The sequence below is a fragment of the Callospermophilus lateralis genome, chromosome 11 (assembly GCF_048772815.1).
Source record: "Callospermophilus lateralis isolate mCalLat2 chromosome 11, mCalLat2.hap1, whole genome shotgun sequence".
NCBI lineage: Eukaryota > Metazoa > Chordata > Mammalia > Rodentia > Sciuridae > Callospermophilus > Callospermophilus lateralis.
The window spans coordinates 59,436,913-59,464,010 of record NC_135315.1 but is presented as its reverse complement, the minus strand read 5'-3'; the positions used below and the strand labels follow the sequence as shown (position 1 = coordinate 59,464,010).

At 45.4% G+C, this 27,098-nt stretch overlaps 2 protein-coding genes and 1 non-coding gene across 4 annotated transcripts in view; 1 reads left to right on the top strand and 2 right to left on the bottom strand.

Moving 5' to 3' along the window:
• Positions 1 to 225: 225 nt before the first annotated feature.
• On the top strand, positions 226 to 24,847 carry Adora2b (adenosine A2b receptor). Its single transcript, XM_076870338.1, has 2 exons — positions 226 to 567; positions 23,475 to 24,847. The coding sequence occupies exons 1-2, from the start codon at positions 233 to 235 to the stop codon at positions 24,136 to 24,138; spliced, it is 999 nt and encodes a 332-aa protein (XP_076726453.1). The 5' UTR covers positions 226 to 232; the 3' UTR covers positions 24,139 to 24,847.
• Positions 9,262 to 9,334, bottom strand: Trnaa-cgc (transfer RNA alanine (anticodon CGC)). The gene has a single exon. It is a non-coding gene; the product is annotated as a tRNA-Ala (tRNA).
• Positions 19,854 to 27,098, bottom strand: part of Zswim7 (zinc finger SWIM-type containing 7) — a 21,120-nt gene continuing 13,875 nt past the window's right edge. The window contains exon 5 of one of the 2 annotated variants that reach the window (XM_076870339.1): positions 19,854 to 20,093. In XM_076870339.1, the coding sequence (XP_076726454.1) occupies positions 19,971 to 20,093 (123 nt within the window). In that variant the 3' untranslated portion in view covers positions 19,854 to 19,970. Of the gene's footprint in view, positions 20,094 to 22,035; positions 26,230 to 27,098 lie in introns of those variants that run through there. The other variant, XM_076870340.1, reaches the window with a different exon arrangement.

The following is a 27,098-nucleotide window of genomic DNA, read 5'->3' as shown; positions in this document are numbered from 1 at the left end:
CGGTGCTATGTCCGGGAATCCGAGACGGGCGGGCGTTCTGGCCAATAGTAGCCTCCGCCTGCCCGAAGTCCCGTCTCCTGTGCCCCGAACCTGAGAGCGCGAGCTGGGCGGCTCAGACGCGGCCAGAGGAGGCGCGGTCTGGCGCTCCGGCCGTGCCCGGCGGGGCTCACGCGGCTGTCCCGCGCGCGGCAGGGCCCTGGTAGGCGACTCCCGGGGCCCGGCTGGCCCGGCCATGCCGCTGGAGACTCTGGACGCGCTATATGTGGCGCTGGAACTCGCCATCGCCGCGCTGTCGGTGGCGGGCAACGTGCTGGTGTGCGCGGCGGTGGGCACGTCTAGCTCGCTGCAGACTCCCACCAACTACTTTCTGGTGTCCCTGGCGGCAGCCGACGTGGCCGTGGGACTGTTCGCCATCCCCTTTGCCATCACCATCAGCCTGGGCTTCTGCACTGACTTCCACAGCTGCCTCTTTCTCGCCTGCTTTGTGCTTGTGCTCACTCAAAGCTCTATCTTCAGCCTCCTGGCCGTGGCCATCGACAGGTATCTGGCCATCCGCGTCCCGCTCAGGTGAGGCGCGTGGGTGTCTTTCGAACCCGGGGCCCCGTCCAATCCTCTCAGGGGGTTGCAGTCTCCAGGACCTAGGGCCAGCCTTCAGGTACCCCAGATAGGCCTGGTTGGGAAGCTCGGGACGCTTGAAACGCTTTTTCCTAGCTTGGAGGAGACCCGTCATCCTCAGAGACACGTGCGCCCGGGCTGCTCTCCGAGACCCTCTCGGGGCAGCAGAGAAAGACCTTGGCAGTCTCTGCGCCGCCCAGGCGTCCCGTATGCGCGCGCCCCTCTAAGGAAACTTGTGTAGGGACAACTCTAGGGGCTCCGGAAGTGCGGCACCCGGCGAGACGCCCCCGCGGGTGCGTGGAAACCCGGGCGCAGGAGGTTTGGTGATTGCAACTCCACCCTTGCGGTTAAAGCTGTTTCCTCCCGACCCTACTCACTCGCTGCTGCTGTGTTCGCGAGAGCAGATGTACAGAGCAGGGCATCGCGTCCAGAGCAGTGGCCAGACGCCCCCTGAATGCTGGTGGGGGTCAGGGAGGTTTCCTCCAAGGGCGAGGCCACCCGAACGCTAGCAGTTCGCCCTGTCGGAATGGTTGCTACTCAGGGCTGAGTTTCAGAATGTGTCTGCTGCCAACTAAGGTGGCCAGGGGCAGATCCAAGCGGAAGGTGTCTGGTAACTTTGGGGAACACTGTGGACACTTTCCCCTGCATGTTAAAAGGTGACTTAAATCACCTCCATATGCTTTAAAAAAGAGTTACAGTGCTTGCTGGTTCACCAAGTGAGAGCAGCCTTAAGAGTCTCCATTGCAGTTGGGTAACCTCCTTTGTACCCTGTGCTTCTGAGAAGCGCTTCCAGGGTTTCAGAAAACTTCAGGAATACATACTTGTCCACACTTTCTCTGAACATGCTTAAATCAACTCTTCCTGTTTCCATACTGAGAAAATGTAGGATTCTGGGGCGTGGACTCCCAGTTGTAGCTGATGAATTCAACGCTGAAGATTTGTTAAAAGTATTCTCTCTTCTGTACCTGGGCCCCTTTGGCATGAGGTGAACTTGGGATCTTTTTAGATTTGGAGCGTGGCCAGGGAAACTAAGTTATAAGAGTAGGAAGGGAAGGGAAGGAACTCATTTATTGAGTGCCAGCTATGTGCCAGGCAGTTTATATTAAATGTCTATCCTTTAATCCTTTAAGTAATTCTAGAGGACAGATACTGCCACCCTCATCTTGTAGATGAAGGGGATGGTGGTTCAGGAAAAAATAGAGTTTTGCTCAGGATGGTGCAGAGGGAATGAATGTCAGAGTCAGGACTTGAACTTAGAACTGGCTTTGTGTTCCATCAGGCTGTCTTGCAGGGCTGTGTATGGCATCAGTGTTTGAGAAACAAGAAGAAATTTATTCTATTTCTGGAGGGGGATTCTGCCTGTAGTAAACTGATAGTTGTAGAGGAGATGTTTCTGTGGGAATTGAGCAGGAGAATGCTCCCAGAAACCTTTTTAGTAGACATAAATGTTGAGCCTGGTCCCTATGGGTTGTGTCTGGGTCCCAAAGGGAACAGGAACCTCCTGCTTGGCCAGGCTGTGAGCCTGATGTGCACATCTGGGCTGTTCCATGGGCTGCTGTCCTTGACACCTGAACAGGAGGCTTTTTGCATTCTATCAGGTGTGACAGAGCCCAGCACTTGGGTGGCACAGTATTCTCTCCTCTCTTAGGAGCCCCTTTGTTCTTACGGGTACTTGATGGCATACATCAGGGCAGTCACACACCCCCATCTGAGAGAAGCTCCTTAAGTTTGCCCTAGGTAGAGACCACGCAGCTCAACAGGGAGTTGCTACCACAATCTTTTGTGCCATGTGGATGCAGCAGGAAGTTCCCTAACAGTTTAAATATGTTAGTTCTTATCCTCATTTGTGCTGGGTGGGGTCTTGAAAAGAATGGGTGTGGGTGTCTTAAGGGGAAAGGCATGTGTGAATCAGGTCCCTGACTTCTGCTTTGCTAAGGGCTGGAGGATGAGAGGAGATGGAGAGATTGAGGAATGCTGAGTGGGTTCTCTAAGAAGGCTCACTCCTGGCCTGCCCACAGAGATCAGAGATCTGAAAGACGTGTCCAAAACCCTGCCCTGTCCATAACCCTGGCTTCCACCTTGGGTTGAGAGATGTACCTGGGTCCTCGTACTTCCCCGAGCCCTCCTGAGAGCTGGAGCTTGAGACAGGCCTTCTGTCCTCAGCTGTTTCAGTGGTCCAGAGCACAGTTTATACAGTTTATACAGTATACAGATTATACGAGCACAGTTCCCTGTGAGCATGTTAAAAATACAGATTGTACTGAATCAAGCACATGTGCCTATAGTTCCAGCTGCTTGAGAGGCTGAGGCAGGAGGATCACTGGAGGCCGAGAGTTGAAGACCACCCTGAGCAACATAGTGAGACCTTGGATCAGTACAGATTATGGGGCCTGGTGGGGCCCCTACTGAATAAGAATCTCTGTGGTGGGTGTATGTGACATTCTGGGATTGATATCTAACCAGGGTGTTCTAGTTCCACTGAGGTTTGAGAACCCTTCTAGAGTTGGAGGGCTTGAGTCTCCTCTTTGTTTAACCGACACAGGCTGGATTCTGGGACACCTCAATTTTTGACTTGGTTTTGGGGATCTCCTTGGGGTCCTGGAGCTGCAGGTGGAAGTCAGGTCAGAAGAGTCCTGTTTGGGAGAAAGTGTCTTCTCTAGGACACTAAGCAGTTAGAAGGGTGAGGCCCAGGGAGGAAGGGCCAAAGTTGTAGGGATACCTCTTCCTTGGGCAGAAACAGTTCTGGGACTTGTCCTTGGGTCACTGGCTCCAGTCCTGGGACCTGTCTCTAGGTCACTGACTCCATGGATCCATGGACTTGGAAGGGATCTGTACTGTAAGGTTGTGGGTATAAGGTCCCTACTTGCTACCTGGAAGTCACGATGTTTACTAACATGAAAGAGAGACAGTGCAAGAGGAAAAGAGCCCAGAGGTGATGCTGGACACAAAAATGACCCCTTTGGCCCGACTTGTGAAAAAAGGAATGTCTGACAGGGCTGGGGTTGTGGCTCAGTGGTAGAGCACTTGCTTAGCATGTGTGAGGCACTGGGTTTGATTGTCAGCACCACATATAAATAAATGAATAAGATAAAAAGGTCCATCAACAGGCCAGGCGTGGTGACGCACGCCTGTAATCCCAGCGGCTTGGGAGGCTGAGACAGGGGGATCGCAGGTTCAAAGCCAGCCTCAGCAAAGGTGAGGCACTAAGCAACTCAGTAGACCCTGTCTCTAAATAAACTACAAAATAGGGCTGGGGATGTGGCTCAGTGGCTGAGTGCCCCTAAGTTCAATCCCTGGTACCCCCCTAAAAATTAAAAAAAAAAAAAAGGTCCACCAACAACTAAAAATATATTAAAAAAAAAAAAAAGGAGGGGCTGGGGCTTGTAGCTCAGTGATAGAGCGCTTGCTTCGCAGGTATGAGGCTCTGGGTTCGATCCTCAGCACCACATATAAATAAATAAACAAACAAATAAATAAATAATAAGAGATATTGTGTCCATCTAAAATAAATAAATAAATAAATAAGATATATGTGCATATATATATATATATATATATTTTTTAAGTTTATCTTTTAGTTGTAGGTGGACCCAATACCTTTATTTTATTTTTATATGGTGCTTTTAAGATTGAACTCAGTGCCTCATGCATGCTAGGCGAGTGCTCTACCTCTGAGCCACAACCCCAGCCCTAAAAAATCTATATATTAAATAAAAAAAGGAACGTCTGCTCACATCAGGCCTTGCTCTTTGCCCTTGGTTTAGTCCATAGAGGGTTCGTGACATTGGTCCTGGTGTGAGGTCCAGGCCACGGAAGCCATTAGAAGTGGGCAGTGATGGAGTGGCGCATAGCCGAGCTCCTGGGCTCTAGGAGGTGTGGGCGTGTGTCTGCCCACAGTGGCCCCTGGATCTCACTTCATCCTGATGCTGGTTCTGCTTCTGTCGGGAGGACTTCCTCCTCTCTAGTCTAATCCTGTTCCACTTCATGCCCCACCCACACCTGAGCTTGGGGTGTCTGTGATTCATTCTAACTGGGGGCCTTTCCTGGGCTCTCTGAGGACTCAGTTTCCTTTTTCACAGTGGAGGAGGCTTCAGGAGCACGGGGGTTGGAGTTGAAGGAGTTGTTTTGCAGGGAGTGTTTGGTTGGTTGACCAGGTCAATAGAACAGAAAGGGGCATGTTTGTCTGCTCTGTTCCTGGGCCCTGACCCTGTCACCATCCCAGCCCTCTGCCATACTGAGGCTTTTTCCTCAGTGTTCACATGTCCAATTTGGGGAGTAAGACTTCTTAGCAAGACTTTGTCTTGTGTGAAAATGTGGCCTCCATTTAGGGTGGGAGCTGGCAGAGGATTTTGAAGATATTTTCAAAAATTTTAAAAATTGAGCTATAATTCCCATTAATAATATAATTCCTATAATTCCCAGTTCACCTTTATAAGTGCTGGGCACGGTGGTGCATTCTTGTAATCTCCGTGGCTTGGGAGGCTGAGGCAGGAGGATCGCAGGTTCAAAGCCAGTCTCAGCAACTTAGCAAGGCTATAAGAAACCTAGTAAAACCCTGTCTCAAAATAAATAATAATAATAATAATAATAATAATAATAATAATAATAATTAGGGGGAAAAAAGGGCTGTGGCTTGTGGCAAGGTATTGAGCACCCTTGTGTCCAATCCTTGGTACCAACTCCCCCCCAACTAAAAAAAAAAAAAAAAATTACCTCTAGAGTTGTTTAAAAATGAAAGAAGAAAGAAAATGTTCAGCTCTGGATCTTACCCTTCCATCCTTCTCAAGGACTCCCCTCCTTGGTCTACTACTTTCTCTTGCTTCAGTGTTATAATTCCCTCTCCTCCCCTAGAACTGGAGATTGAAGCTAGAGGGCTCTACCACTGAGCTACAACCCCAGGCCTTTTTATTTTTTAATTTTCAGACAGGATGCTCTAATCCCAGCAGCTCAGGAGGCTGAGACAGGAGGATTGCAGGTTCAAAGCCAGCCACAGCAATCACGAGGCACTTGGCAACTCAAGTGAGACCCTGTTTCTAAATACAACACAAAATAGAGCTGGGGATGTGGCTCAGTGGTCTAATCCCTGGCCTTAAACCTGTGATCTTCCTGCCTCAGCCTCCTGAGTAGCTGGAATTACAGGCCTGTTCCACGATGCCCAGTGGTATTATCTTTCTTTTCCAGATCATCTTCATTATAGTGGGTTGAATGATGTTGCTCTCCAAAGATATGTGCATATTTTAATCCCCAGAGTCTGAGAATATATGCCTATATATGGAAAGGAAAACAAAACAAAACAAAACAAAAAGAAAAAGAATATTGCCTTACATGGTTCTTTTTAAAAAATATATTTTTAGTTGTAGATGGACATAATACCTTTATTATAGTTTTAGTTTTATTATTTTATTTAGTTTTAGTTTTTTTATGTGGCTCCTGAGGATCAAACCCAGTGCCTCACACATGCTAGGCAAGAGCTCTACCACTGAGCCGCAACTCCAGCCCCTTATATGGTGAGAGGAGGGGCTTATGCATATTAACCTCTGAATGCAGTTGCACCTTAGGAGATAGACATGCAGAGGAGGCCATGTGAAGATAGAGGGAGAGATTGTAGTCATGTGACCACAGCAAAGGAACTTAGGGGCAGCTATCAGAAGCCGCAAAAGGCATAGGCAGATCCTCCCCTAGAAGCACCCTGACTTCTGGCCTCCAGAACTGGTAGAGAATCAATTTCTGTTGTTTTAAGCCACCAAGTTTGTGGTACTTTGTTAGATGAGCTCCAGGAAACCACCCATCAGCAGAATGTTTAAGTCACTCTCCCTGACCACACACTCTTTTCTTGGTGCGTTCCTCTGCTTCCCTCTGTAGCAAATCTCTCCAACAAGCCATTTCTTCTCCTCCACTTGGTATTGCTGATTGCTCCTGTCAGGTCACCCATGTATCATCCCCTTTTGGGCCAAATCTTGGGGTTACCTCCTGAACCCTATTGCATGTGCCCTCCTGCCAGTTCTTGCCAGACCCTCCCCAGCTCCTGCTGGGTCCCAGGGAAGCCCCCACCTCCTCTCCTCCTACACCTATTTTTCCACCCAACTGCTGGCGAGGATGATTTCAGACATAAGTCAGATCTTGTCATTCCCCCCCTTAGCCTGGCTTCTGTCACTCCATCCTGTAGCCTGTCACATCCTTATTACCAGATTCTCTCCCCAACACCAGCTTTGCTCTCTTTCCTTCCTATCTGATGTGGAGAGGCTTCTTTCTCTCAGCTGCTGAGTTTATTTACCCATAATTAGTTATCCTGATAAATTATGTCTTTACTTAGTTGTGGTCTCTGTCCACAGTGTGTGAATTCTGTGGGGCAGGGGCTTCATCTCTTCTTCTAGGACCCAGCACTCTACCATTCCTGGCACAGGGTTCAGACCCACACTGTGGATGAATTCACACACAAGTGACTGGGTGAAAGCTTGTGTCAGGGTATGTCATATCCAGGGGAACAGCTGGGACAGGTGTGGGGAGACAGTCCTTAAAAGGATATGAGAGCCGGCACTGTGGTGCATGCCTATAATCCTAGCAACTCAGGAAGCCGAGACAAGACGATTGCAGGTTCAAAACCAGCCTCAGCAATCATGAGGTACTAGGCAACTCAAGTGAGATCCTGTTTCTAAATACAATACAACATAGGGCTGGGGATGTGGCTCCGTGGTCGGGGGTGCCCCTGAGTTCAATCCCTGGTACCCCCTCCCTCCCCCAAAAAAAAGATGGGAAGGGCTGGGATTGTAGCTCAGTGGTAGAGCATTTGCCTAGCATGTGTGATGCACTGAGTTCAGTCCTCAACACCACATTAAAAAAATGAATGAAATAAAGGTGTCTATCTACAACTAAAATATATATTTTAAAAAAAGGCGGGGCTGGGGATGTGGCTCAAGCGGTAGCGCACTCAGCTGGCATGCACGGGGCGCTGGGTTCAATCCCCAACACCACATAAAAATAAAAAATAAAGATATTGTATCACCTAAAAACTAAAAAAAAATTAAAAAAAAAAAAGTATATGAGAAAGGAGGGTCTAAGATGGCCAGAGCTCTCTGGTGAGATGATGTCAGAAGAAAAGCTGGTCTAATGTTTTTTGTTTTTTTTTAAATGGGGTCTTGCTGTGTCAGGCTGGTGTCAAACACATAAGCCTCATCTGCCTAAGTAGCTGGGATGTGTGCCATTGAGTCTGGTTGATCTAATAAGTTTTAATGAAGAAATAAAGGGAAATCATCTTTTTAGAGGATCCAAGGACACTCCAAGGACAGGGTGGCATGGGGCTCAGAGATGCTCTGGGACAGATAGGCAAGCCAGCAGGTGCCATAGTTCAGAGGGCTGGGCTGGGGACAGGTGGCTGTGAACCCTTGGGCACAGCCCACAGGTCCTGGCTCCTTGCAATGCAGGCAGTGCAGGTTTCACCGGGGACTGGGTGTTGCTTTGCTATCAGTGGTCCCCCATTGTTATCACAATCCTCTCAACTCTGCCTCCCAGCTTCAAACAACGACCTAAAAAACAGCAGCAGTTGTCGCAGTTGGCTCTTGTCTGAGGCCATGTTTATGGCTGAGGGGACCTGCAGCCTGGCTGGGGTGGCGGGAAGGTCTGCCTCTGTTGGTTCCCTGCTGGACATACACATCCTGGACAGGGGCCCAGGTCTGGCCTGGGAACCAGGCTGGAATCAGGGTGTGGAGGATACCTGAAAGAAAGTGTGTTGGCTAGGGGTAGAGCCAGGCCTGACCTAGCTGGACGGCCAGGAGGAGCACATGGGAACTGCAGGGCATGAGGAGGTGTGGGGGGAGTTGTCAAGCACTTGGGCTGTGACAGGATAGGAGGAGGGGTCCTCCTGGCCACCATGGCTCTGTCCTGGGAACAGGGCCTACAACTGCCCCAGAGTGTCACAGGAACAGCACCTGACTTTGTGCCTCCAATGAACATCTCTCTCGGATTCTGAATAGTGGGGTGCTGTCTGATTATGTGGACAAAGAGCTCATGTGAAGGAACAAAAGGAAGCAACATTTCTCCAAGACGTACAGTCTGACCGTGTGCCGGGGGTCTTACCTTATGAGTCACTGGCAGGGCTTTATATATATTTTTTAAGTTGTAGATAGACACAATACCTTTATTTTAACTATTTTTATGTGTGCTGAGGATCGAACCCAGGGCCTCCCAAGTGCTACCAGGCAGCCACAACCCCAGCCCTCCTTGCTTTTGTTTTTTGATCTTTGAATTAGAAATCAGCCAGTGAGCTCACAGGTAAACATTCAGAAGCAGGAAGGCTACAAAATGGAAAAGTTCCTCCATCCCTGACATCCCCGGCCATTTCTTCCAGGGTTGCTTCCTCACTGACACCTGGTTTTGTGCTGCCATGTGACATGGGGACTATGGCTCACACTCAGGCAAGCCTTCTCCCCTACATAATTCCTTCTAATTTTGTGCTATATTTTGACTTTCCCCTGTAGACATTTTAGTCTGTCCTAATTCCATCAACTGTAAATAACATCTGTTGAGAACAATGATGCCACCACCATTCCTTCCACGTCTCGTCTCCTGATTTCCAGACACTGGATAGTGATGTAAAAGTAATTTGATTACATGGTCTGCCTAAGAGAGGGTTTACTTTCTTTCTTTTTTTGGTGGTGCTGGGGATTGAACCCAGGGCCTTGTGCATGCGAGGCAAGCACTCAACCAACTGAGCTATATCCCCAGCCCCAAGAGAGGGTTTCCTTTCAAAGATGTAATTCATACTGTTGGAAAGAAATTGAAACCATGCACACAGGGAAACTGTGGAAAGTTGTCACCCATCTCTGATCTCTGGCTCCCCAGTTTGCCCGTCAGAGGCAACCGCTATTTCTTACGGTGACTTCTCCGCAAAATTGTGTATTGAACATGTTCATGTTTTGCTGTTGCTTTTGTGTTGTCAAGGTTTGTACCATTTACATTTATTCTGTAATAAAATTTCCTGAACTTTGTATGGAGCATCTGAAGATTGGGAATTGATTACTAGCGTGTACGCTTGATTGTCTCTTATTCACCCCAGAACAGTAGGATTGAGTAGGAAATGCCATCCTGCCACTACGCCCGTGCTTTTCAAGGAGACAGTTCTACTGTCCAGGTCACATGGGTTCTATTTTAGATGTTATCTACCCATTGCTTAAAATTATGCCACATTTTAGTCTGCTTCAAATTTAGATCATGAATTTCCCATCTGGAATTAAGAAAGTCAAAGGAGGAAATATGCCTTCCCATACCAGTTTCTTGGTTGTTGACTGGAGAAGGGTCAAAAGCTTTTCCCTGAGAAGGCTGAAGGCGGTGTGGCTCAGGAATCTGATGCTGTATGATTCTATTCATAACTTGGGTTTCCTATCTGGGATCATTTGCATCTGCTTAGTGTTCTTGAGTTTCATGAGGTTGGGTTTTAAATATTGCCTTTGGGTTTTCTCCTCCATCTGGGATGGTACTATTAGTGAACTTTTCAATCTGAAGACTCAGGTCTGTCATCAGCTTTGAGCTTTTAAAGGAATATTTACTTTTTTGCCATTTTTTTTCTCCCTGTTTTTTTTTTTTTTTTTTTTTTTAAATGGGGATTGAACCCAGGGCCTTGTGCATGTGAGGCAAACATTCTTCCAACTGAGCTATATCCCCAGCCCTCTTTTTGGGATTCTTAACAGAAAGATGGATACCTCCTCTCCTTGGCTGGACTTTGTTTTTTTTCCTTTCTTTTTTAAATATTTTTAGTTGTTGATGATCTTTATTTTATTTATTTATATATGGATGCTGAGAATTGAACCCAGTGCCTCACACATGCCAGGCAAGTGCTCTACAACTGAGCCATAGCCCAGGTGATCCTCTTGCCTTATGTTTCTAGAAAGTCATCAAAGTTTCTGGTTTGCTGATCACCCTCCCCTTCTATTTTTAGGATGATTATGAATTTTTTTTTGTATGTCTTCATTGTCATCTAAATGTGCATTTATGAGGCGTGATAATTATCTGGGAATGTAGAAGGTAGAATTATAATCAGGAGTTTGGCATGATCAGGTTGCATTCTACCATAGTCACTCTGGCGGATAGTTAGGAGGGTGAGTTGGAGGGGAGAAGATTATAAGGGAGGTGGGATATATAGCTCAGTGGTAGAGTGCTTGCCTAGCACATGTGAGGCCCTGGGTTCGATCCTCAGTACCACATACAAATGAATAAATAGAATAAAGATATTTAAAAAATTCCTTCCTTTAAAATAAAAAGATTATAAAGGGAGCCAATTGTCTTCTAGGTAAGAAGGAAGGTAGATGTTTGATGTCAGGCAAGGGGACTGGCTGAATTGGGAGCAGAGAGGTCCTGAACAAGCCCTAAAAAACGTGGGGTCAGGGCCAGGCTGAGTGGGAAGGTATTGGTGTGAGATCTGCCACTATAGATCATTCTGACTGATCGTTCAGCCTGAGGGACTGGTGAGTGAATCTAAGGGTCACCACATATTGAGTGGAGTGCATCAGGCTAGAAGACAGGGATCATGGGCAGCAGGTTCAAGAGGACTTGGTGACTCCAGTGGATATTGGACTAAGGGAGAAGGAAGCGTCTGGGGTGATTTCTGGGCAGTTGGGTGGTGCCATCCAGAAGATAGGGACTTTTTGGAAAAGTGCGGCTTAGGTTGTATTTCAGGTGCCTCTGGGTTGAGAGATATGGGAGGTGGTGAGTCTTGAGAGGAGTTTGGGGCTGTTCTATTCTTCCCTTGGCTCTTCCTGCTTCATGGAGTCCAGTTCTGCTTATCAAGCCTTCCTGTGGGGGCCCCTGTGCCTTCCTGCCCCACCTCTCTATCTCAGCTTCTCTGGTTTATCACTTGTGGTATTCCAGTCCCTGTCCTCAAATTTCCCAGAACAGCTTTCTCTATATGCCATCTTAATTTCCATTGCTGATTTCAACACCACTACTGAATTTTTTTTTTTTAATGTAGGGAATTTATAAAGCTTTATCGAAAGACATTACAGAACCAGATCCTGTTGGCCTCATTTACCTGTCCTTTATGCATTTCTCATTGTTCCTATCTCCACCTCTGCCCTATTCTAGGATACCAGTTTCCTTGCTACCTGTTTGTAGTCTCACTTGGCCTTCATGGAACTACGTTCTTTCCCAAATGAAAACTTGATTGCACCTCTTTAATACTGACTGTGCTGGGATCAGGGGTGTGTATCACCATGCCTGGCTCAGAAGCACTTTTTTTTTTTTTTTAATTTTTTTTTATTTTATTTTTCAGTTATCGGCAGATACGACATCTTTGTTTGTATGTGGTGCTGAGGATCGAACCCGGGCTGCACGCATACCAGGCGAGCGCGCTACCGCTTGAGCCACATCCCCAGCCCAGAAGCACTTTTTAAAATTTGATTATTTTCAGTGTAGAACCTGTGCTATAGAGGACCAATTGTACCTTCCACTTAGATTTACAAATTGTTAATATTTTGCTACATTTGCTTTCCCTTTCTCTGTCCATCCGTTTGTCTCTCTCTCACACACAAAATCATCACACTCAGAAATTTTAACAGATACTACAGTCCACAGTCAGATATCCCCTTTTATCCCAATTATATTCTTTATAGTTTTTTCTTGTCCAGATTCTAGTGAAAGGTTATGCTTGCATTGAATATGTTTAATTTTCTTTAATCTGCATCAGTTCCTTAGATGTTTTCATTTTGATCTTTTAAGACAATTTTAGCTGAGCGGGGTGGTGGATATGGCTCTGTAATACTAGCAACTCAGGAGATTGAGGCAGGAGGATCACAAATTCAAGGCTAACCTGGACAATTCCTCCTCTTCTTCTTCTTTATTTTTGGTCCTGGAGATTGAATCCAGGGGTACTTTACCATTAAATTACATCCCCAGACCTTTTAATTTTGATATAGTGTCTCACTAAAGTTGCTTAGGGCCTGATTAAGTTGCCGAGGCTGGCCTTGAACTTGTGATCCTCCTGTCTCAGTTTCCTGGTTTGCTGGGATTACAGGAATGCAACACTATACCTGGAGTCCGTTTTCATTCTTCTTATGTTTTTCTTGCTTTTTTTATAATTTTTAAAAATATCAGTACGTACTTACGGAATTTTACTTTCATTCAATAATTATAATCCATTCCTGTTACTCAATTACATGCTCAGATTTGGCAATTGAGAACCCCTTCAGGTTCACTTCTGCTTAAGTGCTCTCATCCATTTTTTGAGCACGTCCTTATTTTCTGGCACAGAAAGGTATTCCAGGCTCAAATTTGGAACTAGCTATTTTAAAGAGCCCTGGTTACTTAGAAACCAGGATCTGGGTAGGTTTCCCCATTCAGCTGGAAGTATGATTTCTCCTTGGAATAAACAGCTAGTTTTTTATTTTATTTTTTATTTTTTTAAAATAATGTGCTGGAAGAACTTTTACTACAATAGAATGCTGTATGGTTAGGAGGAGGAATGACTGGATTAAGCAAATTACCATTTGGGAAACTATAACAGTAATAGCTGATTCAGGCAAGAATCATTGATGCCAAAACTCATGGGTGAAAATTTGATGAGGACTAAGAGATAGTTTCAAAATGTACCACAAGACACTGCCTTTCCTAAGCACGGGGGAGCGGGGTGGGGATAGTTACAGGGACAAATCTGTCAGACACCACATTAAACAAGTCATCAAAGTTAACAACACGAGTAAGGGGTCAAACTAGCCTCCTGGTGTCCTTTGACATCATGCTATATGGAACCTGATCCTTTGGACAATGTCATTATCTGAAGCAGTGTGTTTTAACTGCAGCCTTAGGAGGGCACCATCGGGGCAGAGGACAGACTGTCTGTTCTTCTCTGACCTGGTTTCATGCACTGATCCTTTGCAGGGGCTGCTCACTTCCTGTGGAAGAGATAGAAATCTGGCACCCGACAACCTTGTGCTTTCTATGAGTCCCACCAATTATTTGAGAACAACATGTGAGACTCACCAAAAAAACCAGTCCCACAGGGGAGCTCTGGAAGCCCTGGCCCTGTGGGCTTCCTCATTCTCCACTGACTGCTTCAGTGGCAGCTACCTGGTGGAGCTGGTAGGGAGTGCTGCCATCTCTTTATTCTGCTACTGCCGTCTTCATCCTTTGTGACAATGAATGGCAAATGGCATCTCCCAGCCACCTCTGCATGCAGCGTTGGACCTCTCCTGAGGTTCAGCCAGGTCCACTGGACTCAGACATGTCTGAATTGTTAAAGTAGATGAGCCCCCTGGGAGCCAGGGGAGCTGAGGGCCCTGCCCTCCTGGGAAGAACTCAGCTGAATGGAAGCTGTGGTGACCAGCCACACCCTGTTTTTGAGGGTGGGCATTGTGCTGTTCTCCAACTGGCCCACTGGCTACAGCAATGGCCATCTAAGAGACATGGCAGACCGCCCTTAATGTGTCCCATAAATGGTAAAAAGGGGCCTTCTTTCCATACCTAGATCTGAGCTTCATTTATAAAATAGAATAGCATTTGTTCTTTTTGTGTAAGAATGGTTTTGGGGCTGGGGTTGTGGCTCAGCGGTAGAGCACTTGCCTAGCACATGTGAGGTCCTGGGTTCGATCCTCAGCACCACGTAAAAATAAGAAAATAAACAAACAAACAAACAAATACAGGTATTGTTCATCTACAACTAAAAAATAAATATTAAAAAAAAGACGGAGGCTGGGGCTGTGGCTCAGAAGTAGCGCACTTGCCTGGCATGTGTGAGGCACTGGGTTCAATTCTCAGCACCACATATGAATAAATAAAATAAAGGTCTATCAACAGCTAAAAATATATTAAAAAAAAAAAAAAAAGAATGGTGGGGCTGGGGTTGTGGTTCAGTGGTAGAGTGCATGCCTAGAACATGCAAGGCCCTGGATTCGATCCTCAGCACCACAAAAATGTAAAATAAAGATATTGTGTCCACTTAAAACCAAAAATAAATATTAAAAAAAGAATGGTTTTATTGGTTCCTTAAATTTCTTTTTTAAATATTTGTTTTTTAGTTTTAGGTGGACACAATATCTTTATTTTATTTTTATGGGGGAGCTGAGGATCGAACCCAGTGCCTCATGCATGCTAGCGTGCTTTAGAAAGCATAGCCCCAGTGCTCTGACCTGCCTTTTTGAGACAGAGTCTTGCTAAGTTGCCCAGGTGGGCTTGGAACTTAGGATCCTCCAGCCTAGCCTCCCAAGTAGCTGGGATTACTGGCCTGTTCCACCATGCCCAGCTGTTCCTTCAACTTTTGCTGGAATTCATTAGTGATAATACCTTCCGGGTCTTAAGTTCTTGGGGTTTTTTTGTTTGTTTGTTTGTGTGTATGTGTGGATTTTTTTGGGGGGGGGGAATATGGGGGATTGAACTCAGGGGCGCTCCACCACTGAGCCACATCCCTAACCCTGTTTTGTATTTTATTACAGACAGGATCTCATTGAGTTGCTTAGCACCTCACAAAATTGCTGAGGCTGACTTTGAACTTGTGATCCTCTTGCCTCAGCCTCCCTAGCCACTGGGAATACAGGCGTGTGCCACTGCACCTGGCCGGGAACGGTTTTAATTAAGAATTCTACTTCTTTTTTTTTTTTTTTAATATTTGTTAATTGACCTTTACTTATTTATTTATATGTGGTGCTGAGCCTCGAACCCAGTGCCTTATGCATGCCAGGCAAGTGCGCTACCCCATAACCCCAGCCCAAGAACTCTACTTCTTTAATAGATACAGTGCTGTTCCAATTTCCTATTTCTTTTTCTGTTTATCAGTACTTTTTTAAAAAACATTTTTTTGTAGTTGTACATAGACAGCATGTCTTTCTTTTTTTAAAAAAATATTTAATTTTTAGTTTCTTAGGTGGACACAATGTCTTTATTTTATATTTATGTGGTGCTAAGGATTGAACCTGGTGTGCCTCACACATTCTAGGCAAGTGCTGTGCCCCTGAGCTACAGCCCCAGTCCAGTTTATGAGTATTTTTTTTTTTTGTAGATTTTCGGCGGACATAGCATCTTTGTTTGTATGTGGTGCTGAGGATCGAACCCGGTCCTGCATGCATGCCAGGCGGCATGCATGCCAGGCGAGTGCGCTACCACTTGAGCCACATCCCCAGCCCCATAGTTTATTTTTTTAAAATATATTTAGTTTTTGCAGTCCTGGAGATGGAACCCAGGGCCTTGTATATGTTAGCCTGTAATACTTTTTAAAAACCCTTTTAGTTTGGTTCCATGGGAAAAGTGAAAAAAACCCTTTTAGTTTGGTTCCATGGGAAAAGTGGAAAAAGGGAAGTAGCTACTCATGTCTGCTGCTTGTGGTCTGTAAGTTTGAGCGCCAACCATGTCAAGACCCCAGGCCTTGCTTTAATTAGAGCTTCTAACTAAATGGATGTCACACATACACACACACACACACACACACACATTCTGGGGGCTGGAGTTGTGGCTCAGTAGAAGAGCGCTTGCCTGGTTGTGTAGCTGAATCCATCTAAACTAAAAATAAACAAAAAAGACCAGTTATCCCTTATTAAAAAAAAGGCAGAGGGGCTGGGGTTGTGGCTCAGTGGTAGAGCACTTGCCTTGCAAGTGTGAGGGTTTGATTCTCAGCACCACATATAAATAAAGAAATAAAGTAAAGGTCTATCAACAACTAATAATAATAATAATGATAATAATAATAATAATGGCAGAATTCTGGTCCTTCCGCATAAACTGAGGTTTTCTATCAGCATTTACTTGTCACAGTGTTAGGTGTCTTAGACACAATGGTGAGCAAGACAGAGTCTATCACCAAGAAGCTTGTTCAGCTGGGAAGAGACAGAACATGAAGTTATGTGGTGGGTACACGGGATGGGGATGCTTAGGGCAATCATGGGGGACCAGGGAGCACAGTGATGTACTTCAGTCCAAACTGCTCTGCTTCCAGATACATTTTTGTATTGTGAATTAGTTCACATGTGGTGGATAAATAGGGGAAGGATGTTTGATTTGGTTCATGTATGATTTTGCCTAGGCAGAGGAGGTGGAATAGTGAGAGTAGAATTACAGTGTTCAGTAGGAAGGGAAAAAGCTGTTTGACCCCATGTGCAGCAGGTGCCCCAGTGGCTCCCAGGGACAAGGAACATGAAAACAGCTCCTTTCCTCAGAAACTTATTAAAGCAAGTTATGACACCCCTCTGCCTTGCTTTAATAAGTTTCGTCAGGATCGCCATCAGATTTTTCTAGCAAATTTTTACTATGCATGACGGCAGCCACTCGCCCAAATGACTTCCTGTCAGTGCTGTAGTTACAAAATCGGGTCCATTTGAGTGCACTGTCCTAACCCCATTTTTCCTGTAAGTCCTGCCACTTGTGTGCAGTTTTAGAGAACATGATATTTTCTAAGTATGTATGTATGGCTTTGTAGCAGAAATGTTTGTATTTACAGAGGAAGGAAGCTGCACTAGAACCCAGTGTGTGTTTACTTAGCAGTTTGCATTCATCAAGTGCTTTTTGTACCTATTCTATCTGCCCTACGGTTTGCAGCTGCAGCTTGCAGGTGGGTTAAGGAACCAACATTTCAGCTCAGTGTTACTATCCAGGGTAGCTGCTCTTGGGCCTCTGAGCTAGGAGCGCCCTTGAGAGCTGCGGATTGGGCTCCAGGGCTGAGAACTTGGCCTGGTTTGAGCTGTAGGCCCCAAGCCCAAGCAGGAGGACCCTGCCCCCAAAGTAGGCCAGCACTTGTTATGCAGCCCTGCGGTTCCCCTTTGTTATGTAACCTCAGCATTCACACTGTTCCCTTTTGTTGACTCCCTCCACGTGACTGTTTTTCCGATCAATCTCCTTAGCTAATGAGCTCCTTATAAGGAGATGGATGCACCGTGGAGGGGCACAGCTCTTTCCCAGAGTGTGGACTTCCCTAGAATACCCCTCAATGGGGGCCCACAAAAGCTGGGCTTGTGCACGCCTTGTTTGGAATAATAAAAGATGCCTGTGTTTTCTGCCTTCACTCTTCTGTCTCCTGTCATTTGCTCTCAGGCAGCAGTTGTGCCCAGCATCCTCTGCAGCAAAGCAGCGGCCCGGCCCAGGGCCAGGGAACAGGATATGGCCTGTGTGTTCCAGGAATGTTTTGGGGAGATAGACATATGCACAGGGAATGAAGTTGAAGCCCATAGGGACCGGCGGCCGGGCAAGGAGTCAGGCATTCTGGGAGAGAACAGAGCACAGCTGGAAGTGGGAGATGAGAGAGAGCACAGGCAGATTGCAGTCCAGGACAACCTCCCAGCATTTTGTGAATTGCGGAGGGAAATGGCTTGCTTCCTATAGCATCCCAGTCCCCTTCTTTGGACCTGGGTGTCCCATGGAGACCAACTGTTCTGCCATCATGGAGCTAGAGGAGCTCCAGTGCTAACAGTCTAGTCTTTAGAGCTCAACCCTTTTTCATGTGGAGGCAGCATCCATGAAGCGTGGTCATGTTCTCCAGCAGAATAAAGAGCCTGCGTCTCTGTTGGCTACCTGAGGACCACCTCCTAACAGAGTAGCAGAGGTGGCTGCCTGGAGCACGGGGGCTCTCTGGATCCTGCAAGCAGCTCTGGCAAGGGCAGATAAAAGAAAATGAAGCAGCTTATACAGAGGGGTGGCCGGGTAGAGAGGAAGCTGAGATTTGTGAGATGAGCACTGAAGAGCTGGGGTTCCTAAGCACGAAAACGACCACTTGACCACTTTGGGCAAAATTGTAATCAGATTAGATTGGGTTTGTGTCAGCAAAATTTAGTGGCACTGCACAAATCATTTAATCACTCCGAGCCTCGGTTTCTACAAAGAGCAGGGGCTCAGGCCCTGGTGGCTCTGTGTTCTCGATGGCTCTGGACAGCTGGGAAAGATGGGTCTGCAGATATTTCTCCTCAAAACTTTGTATCTGCTCGTGTGGTTCAAAGGCTGACGGCATGGAAAACTGTGCCAGTTAGGGAGAAATTAGAAAGGAGTTTGAATCGAAAATTAGGGAGAATTTAGATGGAGAAATGGATGGTGAACCCATTTTTTTTTTCTTCTTTAACATTGAAGATGAAAATGGAGATGTGGCTTGTATATTTTAGCTTTAGCTAAGCATTCCAGGTCCTGAGAAAATGTTAACATTCAACTCCACGATGCTCTATATTACCCTGGCTAATGTGACTCAAAGTCCCACCTCTCCTTCCCAAGCCCTGTGCTCTCTGAGCATCATCAGATCCCTGAGTGTCCTCCACTTCCTCTGTGACGCTTCCACCACCATCTGTCCTCCACCAAGACCTGCTGTTGCCCCAAGAACGCGGCTTCCCTTACTGCCACTTACTCCCTGGACCTCAGGTGGGGACTTGGGTTGCGGCTCTCTTGTTTCCCTCCACTTCTCTTTCCAGAATATTTTCCCCACTCCTCAACCCTCAGAAAAGACCTCCATTTTGAAGTTCCTGTTGTCCAAACGTACTGCCCCTCATTGCTGTCATCTGGCTTCAGGTTCTCTGTCACTCTCTATGGTGATCAACATTCCTGGAGACTTCATCACCCACCCGGCTCAAGCATCCTGTACCCTAGAGTGTGTTCCCTCATATCCTCAATCTTTCCCTCTTCCTCAGCTCCACTGCCGTGGTCACAGCCCGAGCCTTGTCAACCATAAGAGCTGCACCACCATTAGGACCACAAGGAGGCTCATTTCCCACCACCTGGGATGACAACCTGGCATCCTAGCCTCCTCCTTTCTCCCTTAGCTGACTTTCTCCATACTGAGCTCTTGAAGGAGATGCTGCCCCTGTCCTGTTACCATCAAATCTCTACCCTCTCTGGATTGGCCCTGTCCTCCTTCCTTCTGCCACAGTTGTGACAGTATCTCTCCAATGTGTGCCCTGGACCCTCCAACTTCCTCACAGTCTTAGCTTCTCTAATAATCGGTCTCTTTTTCCTGCATCTTCTTACTCTACGGATCAGTTTACTGACATCCACCATTTTCTTGACCTTAATCTCCTTGCATCTCACTCTTTTTTTGTGGGGGGGGGCTACCGGGGATTGAACTCAGGAGCGCTCGACCACTAAGCCTCTTCCCCCAGCCCTATTTTGTGTTTTATTTAGAGACAGGGTTTCACTGAGTTGCTTAACGCCTTGCTTTTGCTGAGGCTGGCTTTGAACTCAAGGTTCTCCTGCCTCAGCCTCATGCTCCGCCTTGGGGGAACATTCTTGTCTGAAAGCCTTAGTATGTGCTATCCTGACTGGAATGTTCTACTTTTCAGAATTTTCAGTCCTTGTCATCTATTAGCTTTTGGATTTAACAGCAGCCTTTCCAAGCAACCTATATAATAAGGTCTCCTTGCTTCTTTTATATCATTGCAAACTATTCATTTGGGTGTGGCCAAACCCATCTCAGTTCATGACTGACATATTTGTATGCTTACTTGTTTACTTCCCGTTTCTTTCATGAGTCTGTGTTTCAGGAGGGCAGAGATTAGGTTTCCAGTGCCTTGCAAGTTGTTTGGTAGCAAGGAGGAATTCTATGAATGAAATAATGAACCAACAGGGAAGAGAGGTATAGATGGGGTTTCATTGAGAAAGCTGTGGCTAACTCTTCACCTGATGGAATCTTTTCTTTCCTTATCCAAGACAATTTGGCATAAAAACAGTTCTTCACATGTGCAGGATCTAACAGTTTTGAGTTCAGATGTGGGTGAATTCCTGTTGAATTTTATTGGGAAGCTACGCCATGAGCACTCTTTGTATTGGCTACCTTGTATCTAATATAACTTGAATATAAAAATAAGAGGCAGCATGATGTAGTCTCAAGAACACAGGCCTGGGAGTATGGACTTAGCTTCTGATCTTTGTTTCATACTGGCTTATTATATTCAAAGACTTTGTATGTGAAATAAAAAAGGCTGGACTAGGGCTGGGGTTGTGGCTCAGTGGTAGAGCACTTGCCTAGCATCTGTGAGGCACTGGGTTCGATCCTCAGCACCACATAAAAATAAATAAAGGTATTGTGTCCATCTACACCTAAAAAAAAAAAAAAAAAGGTTGGACTAGAAAAAAAAAAAAAGTCTTTCCAGTTAGTATGCTTTGGGCTGCAGATAACCGAATACCTAACAGTGGGTACAAGCAATCAAGATATTATCTCTTAAAACAAGAATGTGGGGCTGAGGTTGTGGCTTAGCAGTAGAGCGCTTGTCTAGCACATGTGAGGACATGTGAGGACCTGGGTTCGATCCTCAGCACCACATAGTGAGTCCAACTATAAATATTAAAAAAACAAACAAACAAACAAAAAACCAACAAGAATGTGGATCTATGACGTTTCTGGGGTTGGTCTAGTTATTCAAAGATGTCCTCAAGGAGCTGGGTTCTTCCCTTCCTTCTACTTTGTCTTCAGGCTTGTGCCTCATGATCACAAGGTGGATGCTGTAGATCTGGGCATCATACCCCCTACAAGGATATCAGAAGCAGAAAGAGAGAGGCATGCAGGTAGAACTTCTTTTATGTGTCTTTCTCCTTTTATTACGAAATAAAAGCTTTCCTGGAGGTCCCCTAGCAGACTTTTATGTCTCAATTGTCCAAACTGTCTCACTGTCCACCCTAGACTAATCACCAATAAGAGAATGGAAGTGCCATAATTTGTATATCCCAAATAGAATCCATCTGCCAGGGTTGACCTGTAATCAGCTGTGCTCAACTCATTATAGCTGAGTCTTGCAAAGGGCAGGCTGGGGAGTGGGCTGCCTCATGGACCTGGATCCTGTGATTCTAAGTGCTTGACCTTTAAGTTTCGCTGTTATCCTACAGGGACTAGTTGTGTTATTCACATCTTTGGTGAGGCAATGGCAAGGAATAAGATTTTTAATTTTATTTAAAAAAATTTTTTTTTAGTTGTCATTGGACATAATGCCTTTATTTATTTATTTTTATGTGGTGCTGAGGATCGAACCTGGGTCCCACCCGCGCTAGGCAAGCGCTCTACCGCTGAGCCACAATCCCAGCCCCCAGGAATAAGATTTTTTAAAGGAAGGCTTTACATTCCTGAATAATGAAAGAAGCAGAAAGGCTTGGAAATAGATTTACTGGCCAAGAAAAATTCAGTGAGCAACTGAGCCTGGCAGGTCATTTATAGTATAGGCCCACAAATGAGGGCCTTTACTATAAATAAAGATTAGAGATTACTGTGAATTACAAGGTACCAGGGGTGGTGGTTTACGCTATAACCCCAGTAACTGGGGAGGCCGAGGCAACACGATCACAAGTTCAAGGCCAGCCTCAGCAACTTAGTGAGACCCTGTCTCAAAAATAAAAAGGGCTGGGGATGTGGCTCAGGTTTGATTCCTAGTAACTAACACACACACAAACACACACACACACATACACAGTATGAGGCCAACACCTCAGTAAGAAGTATTACTAGTAAGCAGAACCTTTCAGATAACGGTGAATATAAAAATGACCATTTTATTAAGGAACTCCTGTGTATCAGGCACTGTGTTAGGTCTGGGAATCCCAGTACAAAGGGACATGGTCCCAGTCCTTAGGAGACTGACATTCTGATTGAGGCAAAACATATGTAACAGATAAGCAGGCTCTATTATAAGTGTGTGTCTGGGACCAGAGTCAAGTAGCCACCTTTTACCAAAGAGGTGACTAGGAAAAGAAGTGATCACTGAAAGACGAATAGCTCTTTTGGCTGTTGTTGAGAACAGCACGATTCAGAAAGGAACCATCAGTCAGGGAAAGGAGGCACTGTAGAGGTGGTCCAAAGGCCTGGAGGGCTCTGCAGGCCTTGCTGAGACAGCTTTGCCCTGCAGGCAAAGTAAGTTGGATATTTCTCATAGAAAGTCTTAAGATACCATGAATCAAGTTAGTTTCTAGTTTCCTCCCTCCCAAGAGGTTACAGAAAAATTTTATTTCATTTAGTTAATGCATTACATTGAGTACAATTTATACATTACATAGGTATTATGGGCCAGTTACTAGTATTTCCAAGTTTTTATCAAATCCACTGCTAGCAGTGCTCTACAGAGAGGTTATTGCTGGAACGTTTCTTTGCCAGCAATTTGTAGAGATACTCGGAAATGATCCTGCCCATTGTCTGAAGCAAATTACCTGTATTATTTGTAGGAGAAAGATTATTGCTTAGAGCCACAAGCAGCGCCATCTGGTACCAGGCGTTCCAGTGTTCATTTCTTTTTTTTTTTTTTTAATATTTATTTTTTAGTTATCGGCGGACACAACATCTTTGTTTTGTATGTGGTGCTGAGGATCGAACCCGGGCTGCACGCATGCCAGGCGAGCGCGCTACTGCTTGAGCCACATCCCCAGCCCCTCCAGTGTTCATTTCCTTATGCCTGTGTTTAAGTGTCACCTCATCAATGAAGCCTCCTTTGACCAATCTCTTGAAAACTTCTGTCCCTGCCAGTCCTAACTTTCCTCTTTGTGCTTCTTCATTTTTTATACCACATGCTCTCCATACTATTTGTTCATTATTTCCCCTGCTAGGATGTAGGTCCCTTCACCTTTAGCAGAGATGGGATTTGTGTGTTCTTTCTTTTCATTGGTGTTTTCTCAACTACCTAGAGCAGCACCTTACAGAAGACTTAAGATTGGTACTGAAGTCATTACAGTTACCCTTAAAGGTATCTATGCCTCTTGTCATGGTCCTTTGTCACTTAATAGAAATGAGTTACTACTAGTTCAAGAATGAAAATCTTACTAACAAGCTCTGCTTATACTTGCTTGTCTCTCTCGTATTGTGAGTACTGGCCATGGTGCTCTGGTGGGTGAACCTGACAGGCTTTTAGGGCGGAAGGGCCATGGAATAAAAGCAGAGGTGGGCCCTCGGGCTTTGGTTGCAGAGTACTGTAAACTGACCATAACAGATGATGTTTTTTGAACAGGTATAAGAGTTTGGTCACCGGGACCCGAGCAAGAGGAGTCATCGCAGTGCTCTGGGTCCTTGCCTTTGTCATTGGATTGACTCCATTCCTGGGATGGAACAGTAAAGACAGTACCATCAACAACTGCACGGAGTCCTGGGATGGAACCATGAATGAGAGCTGCTGCCTTGTGAAGTGTCTCTTTGAGAATGTGGTCCCCATGAGCTACATGGTGTACTTCAACTTCTTTGGATGTGTCCTGCCCCCACTGCTCATCATGCTGGTGATCTACATCAAGATCTTCATGGTGGCCTGCAGGCAGCTGCAGCGCATGGAGTTGATGGACCACTCCAGGACTACCCTCCAGCGGGAGATCCATGCCGCCAAGTCCCTGGCTATGATTGTGGGGATCTTTGCTCTGTGTTGGCTACCAGTACATGTCATCAACTGTTTCACTCTTTTTCAACCAGCCCAAGCTAAGGACAAACCCAAGTGGGCAATGAACATGGCCATTCTCCTGTCACATGCCAATTCAGTGGTCAATCCCATGGTCTATGCCTATCGGAACCGAGACTTCCGCTATACTTTTCACAAAATCATCTCCAGGTATGTTCTCTGCCAGGCGGATGGCAAGAGCGGGAATGGGCAGGCTGGGCCACAACCTGCACTCAGTGTGGGCCTATGACCCAGGCTCTGGCCTCTTGGAGGCCAAAGCCTCCAAAGGATAGGATACGATTGACTGATCCTGTGAAAGACAGCTACACCTCCCAAGCATCTGGGCTCTCTTCTGAGCACTTGTCTGGAGTTACCACATATCTAGCTAATATGTACATGCTATTAGTAGACTCTAAGTGTCAACAAATGTATTTATGATTGTTCGGCTGCTCTTATTGTGTGGATAATGCTGATGGCTTGAATGGATTCTAAAAGACTTTTATTTTTGAGTCTGCCTGATTCATGGAAGAAAATGACTGAAACTCTTTTACTGTGAATACTGTGAACTATTTTAATGCAAATATTTTTTAACTTAAAGGCAATGGAAGAATAAAAAGTTGGTTGTTCTAATGTAAACTTGTTCCCAGAAAGGCTACCAAGAATACTAAAAATGTAATTCTTTAATCAAGAAACTGCTGTATTAATCTGGGGATGATAGTCTCCTAAATTCTTAAGCAGAATTATCATCAAGTAACAATTTTAGGCTCCATTCTATTCCATATACAACTGTACTCTAGAGGAAGAAACTGGACAAACAGGGTTCCCTCCTCTATTGGATTCCCCCTTTTAGAGCTGGGTACTGAATTTTATTTCTCTCCTAAGTTCAAGTTTGGCAAAACTGTTGGAACTCAAGTGTGAGAGAATTTTCCTAAGCAAAATCATGTAATTGTGTATGTACATTCAGTGAAATAAAACTTTTATTTTAAAAATTAGCTTAGAATGCTACATTACCTTGCTTACAGGTACAGCCACTGTCTACGATCTGAAGGCTGCTTTGTAAGGACAGGCTAATACTCTTTGTATGTTTCTGAAGTAGCAAGTCTTGGTAGATTTTTTATTTTTCTACACTGCAACATAATGAGACTCTGTCAAACACAACAGCACTGCAAATAGTATGGCCCTGGGCTTTCCCCAGCATTCACTCACTAATACTTTGTGTTTAGGGGGCCCAGGGATAAGGGGGTGTCCTAGGCTAGAAAATCATCTATTTTATCTGCTTATCCATTGCTTCCCTTTCCACAAGAATACTGCAGGTTTATGAACCCCTGCAGAGACCAGCCATCCTTGTCCCTCTCCGATCCTCTTCTAGCTGTTACTTTATTATGTATTTACTTGCTTTACTTATTAAGCAGTTCTTGTGCTGGGCTAAAGCCTGTCTCGTTTTCATCCTTATCCTACTGTTGCTCCTTGTTCTCTCTTGGGGTCCATCTGGGTCTCCTATCCACCCCCACCCTTTTAAAATTTATTCTTCAGACTCAAAATCCCTACTGGTATCTACAGCTTCTTTCTAGGACATGATTTGAAGTCTGTCCTTTCGTCTGTCCAGTTATAAGGCCCTGCTATACAAGCAGAATAAAAAGCTAATAAACAAGAATAAACTTGTTATAGAGGCTGCATCACTAGCAATACAGTCCACTTAAGCTGCTCTGGCACCAGAGCCACATATATCAGAAGGTGAGAGTCCTTTCATACTTACTGTTGTTTGGCCATCTCTCTGCTCTGATCTTTTATTATTGCTGAATAATTTTCTGGACCCCAGGAAAAGAACCAATACCTGTTCATCTAAACTTGCTCGAACTCAGTTTGACCAGCCACCCTTGCCTTTAAAGAATTACTACTAATTCAGTCACTTAAGAAGCTAACTAATTGTGGACACAGCATGGTATTGGACTTTATTTCAGGTTACAATACTTAATTCCATCCAGGGACATTTTTTGCCCAAGTGGCTCAGAGGCTAATTCAGGTTTTTCATGGGAAGATGTCATAGGCTTCAAACCATATTCACACTCTCCCTAGCCCACAGCTCCCAGAGTTCGTCCTGCAATCTAGGATGAAAAGGGAGAGTAACACAAGTCTCTGGAAGATCCATTTCATCTCTTTTCCTTGAGAACCATGACAGGTTGAATGCATTTCTCCATAGACAATGATATTCCATCTGTACTTTTTAAGCTTCTTGTTTCTTCTCTATCAATAACATGTCTGTCAGTTGTTTGTCAGAGACACTTAACTGCTGACAGGTCCTCATAACCTGACTAAGATAAACTGCCAAGAGATGCTTACACTGGAACACAAAACATAAAGACATATTAGGAACAAGCAGGGCTGTGATTGGCTAGTCTACTTTTCCTACCATCATATGAAAGGAAAAGGAAGTTTGCTGTGCTTTCAGTTAGGTTCTTCCTTCCTTTTAGAAAGGAAGGCAATGGCTAACATTCCTCGAGGTACTATGTTGTTCAGTGTTTCTCAGATTATCTCACTTATCTGAGAGCTACCCATGAGGACAGGTATTAACTCCATTTTAACCATATGCTCAGAACCTATAGTCTATTCACTTAACCACTGTTACATACTTCAGGGGCAGGGCTGAGGGTCAGGGAGGAGTTGTGGCAGAACTCTGGCATATCCCAGCCTGACTGCTACTCTGGGGAGATGATGCAGTTGGACCTATGTCACAGAACACAGCTTCAGATCTTGAAGAAGCCCTCATTCAATCCTGTTATTTTATAGGTGATATATACTTATAGCACATGAGCTATGAATGCAGCCTCTTGCACAATGGGACACCCAACTTGGCATCCAGTTCCCAAGATGTTTAAGAAGTTAACAGAGTAAAATGAAGGGAAGGATGCGGTAGACTCCATTATCTTCTTTGCCAAGACTCAGAAATAGTGACCTTCTCCCAAGAGGTGATAAGGAGTATGTGAATATGTCCTGCTCTTGCTTAATGCTCTGGACTCTGAGAAAATCAGTAAAGATTGAGAGGGATGGACAAAGGCATTCCTGCCCCGTGTGAAGGTTGAGTGTAGCACCAGGCTGTCTTACAGGTAGGAGGAAGCCACACCTCATGGCTGGAGTTGGGGTTATACAAGTTGCCAACATACAATTAGCTTCAAATTTTATTGGACCATCTACGTTCCCAGTGCCAACTTC

Excerpts from the sequence above, each read along its gene's own strand:
- Adora2b (XM_076870338.1), top strand. The coding sequence starts at position 233 with ATGCCGCTGGAGACTCTGGACGCGCTATATGTGGCGCTGGAACTCGCC. Across the intron at positions 568-23,474 it reads GCCATCCGCGTCCCGCTCAG|GTATAAGAGTTTGGTCACCG; the intron begins GTGAGGCGCGTG and ends TTTTTTGAACAG.